The sequence below is a fragment of the Galeopterus variegatus genome, unplaced genomic scaffold, assembly GCF_000696425.1.
Source record: "Galeopterus variegatus unplaced genomic scaffold, G_variegatus-3.0.2 Scaffold4524, whole genome shotgun sequence".
NCBI classification, from domain to species: domain Eukaryota; kingdom Metazoa; phylum Chordata; class Mammalia; order Dermoptera; family Cynocephalidae; genus Galeopterus; species Galeopterus variegatus.
Genome location: NW_007730635.1, coordinates 85,776 through 89,054, shown reverse-complemented (window position 1 = coordinate 89,054; position 3,279 = coordinate 85,776). Strand labels below are relative to the sequence as shown.

Genomic DNA, 3,279 nt, shown 5'->3' with positions numbered 1-3,279 from the left:
GTTTGGCTACATCTCTTTTCTTCTCTTTCCTTTCCCTGCAATTCTCCTTAATTGCTAGTTTCAGTCTTGGGGAGTAAGACCTGATTCTGCAGAAGACCTGTTTTCTAACCTCTCTCTTATCAGTTCACATCTTCACAGCTTTCGTGAGTCTGAAGGTGACTAAAGTCAAGACTTTCAGGGGATCAAAACTGTGATTTTCACTCAAAGCTGGAAGCCTTAAAAAAAAAAAAAGGAAAACAGGGATTTTCAAAAAGTATAGAGTGTCTGCATAACTGAAAACCCTTTCTGACTCTGTGACTAGGTCCCTGGAGGTAATCTGGAGAATTATGTGTCTCCTCTGGCTACTGCAATTTGTCACTCTTTAGCACTCTGTGTAACTAACAGTGCTATGTGAGGATCGTGAAGGGATGCATCTTCCTGTTAGTAAGGGAGGTTAAAGTTAACAGTTAATTTTTCACCTTAAAAATACCTCTTTGATTCCCCCTCATCCCATCGATGAGTCACACTTAGCAGAAATACCGTGTAGACTCATTTGCAAAAGGTTGGATTTCTTCAACTAGAGAAACAGATGGGTACACAAGCATGACTTGCCCTGGTGCCTTCCCAGGCTCTTCTGTGTGTTTAACTCAGGGTTGGGGCACCAGAGCTTTGAGAGCCACAGGCAAAGATAAGCAATTCCTTGGGTAACAGATAGGTTAGGCAGGGGAGAAGGGACAAAGAGAAGGGGAAAAGGAGAAAGCCCTTATAAGAGGAGGAGGAAGGACAGGTTGTGACATGCCTCCAGCCCACTCAGCTGCCATTCTGTGTGTCAATGCCAGGGCTGTGCCACATGCTCTGAGGACATCTACCACGGGCACTATATGATTTGTTGCTCACACTTGAAATGATACCTCCCTGGCTAGTGACTCTCCCCTGCTTTAAGAGGATGTGCTTGGGGCTTTAATAGGTATGTGCTTTGCTGGGCTTGGAGACTGGACCCATCAGAGAAGATCTGAACCCTGAAGCAGCAAAGGCAATAAGTGGGGCAGAGAGTTGACAGCCAGAACCAAGCTGTCCCCTGGAGATAATATTCTCTGCTTGTCCTTCAAATAATCAAATTCTCTCCCTGAGAAGATGAGGCTGATGCTCTGGGACCCGGGGCACAGTATGTGGCTATTGAGCTAACCGGCATGCATAGCTTTGGTTTCACTGGAAGCAGTCCTTTTTGGCCCAATATTGGATAATATCTAAATACGAAAATTAGGGTGTTTGAGCCAGAAGTTCAATCACGGCAGTAGTAGCTCTGCAGACCTACTGTGTACAGCATTATTATTATTATTTTACTATTAGTCTTATTCTATGACATCAGCTCTGCCCTTGCCCTAGGAGGCTCCAGGGCCCCATTTCAGAAACACAAAAGATGCCTGCAAATGCACCCAGGCGACATCTGTAGCCTTGTGCTGGCCTTACCCTTTGCATCCTTCCTTGGTTCTGTTTTGCTGAGAGAAGGGCCTTCCTCAGCAGCCCTGTCTTCTCCTGTCTCCTTTGTTTTGTCCTCAGTGCTCTGGGCCCTTTCTCCCTTCTGCAGCCTCTGACCACGAGGCAAGTGCTGGTCTTCAGGCAGGTCCTCTTGCTTCCTTTTACCCTCCTTCCTCTCATGGGGAGCTCTAAACATAAAAGAAAAATCAACTATTAGATGTGACGTTCTGAGTGATCCAGCAAATCCCCAGTGAGCGGCCCAGCATGTGCTCAGGAGAAGAGGGGGTTCAACTGGAACCCCCCATTTACGAAAGATAATTTAATCTGGAAGGAAAATAAATTGATGCTGTCAGCTCATTCTTGCATAAAATAGTAATGAGAGAAGGATGGAAATATTTTCCTAAGCAGCAAGACAATTGGAGAACAGGGGTTCCGTATTAATGCTTCCAATGGTGACACCAGAATATTTCATTTTCGTGCGGTGGAGACAACATACCACATGTTAGACTGTGCTTGTGCTGTTTTCCCACTTCACATGATGTCAATTATTTGTTTATGTATTTTTTTGTGTGTGTCTTTTTTCGTGTCCAGCAACGGATCGCAACCCTCAGTGTCGCGCCCGTACCGGACCGGGACCGGCAATGGGATCGCAAACCTCAGTGTTGCACCTGCATCTCGCTCAGCCAGTGAGCGGGAACCGGTCTGTATGTGGGATCCGAACCCTCGGCAGGAGCGCCACCACGCTCCCAAGCGGCGCACTGTAGCAGTGCGCCACCGGGCCGGCCCATTTGTTTATGTATTTTTATGAGTGTCAAACATATTTCTTCAGTGATTCTAGAACACCCAAGTCATGTCACTTGGCAAAACCCACAGGTCCTTCCTGATCTGAGCCTGCTCTTTTTGTCTTTTTTCGTGTCCGGCAACAGATTGCAACCCTCAGTGTCGCGCCCGTACCGGACCGGGACCGGCAATGGGATCGCAAACCTCAGTGTTGCACCTGCATCTCGCTCAGCCAGTGAGCGGGAACCGGTCTGTATGTGGGATCCGAACCCTTGGCAGGAGCGCCACCACGCTCCCAAGCGGCGCACTGTAGCAGTGCGCCACCGGGCCGGCCCATTTGTTTATGTATTTTTATGAGTGTCAAACATATTTCTTCAGTGATTCTAGAACACCCAAGTCATGTCACTTGGCAAAACCCACAGGTCCTTCCTGATCTGAGCCTGCTCACTTCTCCGTCTTCTCTCCCACCCCTTCCCGTAGTGCTCTTTCACCAGCTGAACCATCCCAGCACCCTGGAAGTGCCGTGACTTGGCTGGTGTTTCTCCCTCTGCCTGGAATGCAACATTCTCCCTCCTTCCCTCCACTGCACGCCCATCCTCCTGGGAAAGTCTGCTTGTCACTTCCTTTATGATGCTGTCCATGGCACCTCCCTGCTCCCACCCCCAGACACAGACCTGTTCTTATCTCTTGTCGCCAGCGCCTTGTGAGCATCTTCATTTTAGTAATGAGCAGTTGTGCTGTAATAGTCGGTTTTCCTGCCTGTCTCCACTACTAGATTATATGTTCCATGAGAGGTCATGGATTCTGTCTACCTTGTTCACCAATGTCTCCCTAGCATCTAGCACTGTACCTGGCAAGAGGTAGATGCTTAATCCATATGTTTTGGATGGATGGATGGATGACAAAGTATTGGGTGAAGATAAAGAGAAACAAAGGGCAGTGGATTCAAAACATTAACTATGGGGAAGGGAGAGTTGAGAGTCGGTGCATTTTTAATCAACCCCAAATCCACACTGATGACCAGTGTCAGGAGCAGAAAGT

The 3,279-nt window shown here is 47.9% G+C and overlaps 1 protein-coding gene across 1 annotated transcript in view; it reads right to left on the bottom strand.

The window, feature by feature from the left end:
• Positions 1 to 2,879, bottom strand: part of LOC103603259 — a 16,983-nt gene extending 14,104 nt beyond the window's left edge. The window contains exons 1-2 of the mRNA XM_008587751.1: positions 2,707 to 2,879; positions 1,450 to 1,646 (exon numbers count right to left, since the gene is read on the bottom strand). Coding sequence (XP_008585973.1) covers positions 1,450 to 1,646; positions 2,707 to 2,879 — 370 coding nt within the window. The remainder of the gene's footprint in view (positions 1 to 1,449; positions 1,647 to 2,706) is intronic.
• Positions 2,880 to 3,279: the final 400 nt, after the last annotated feature.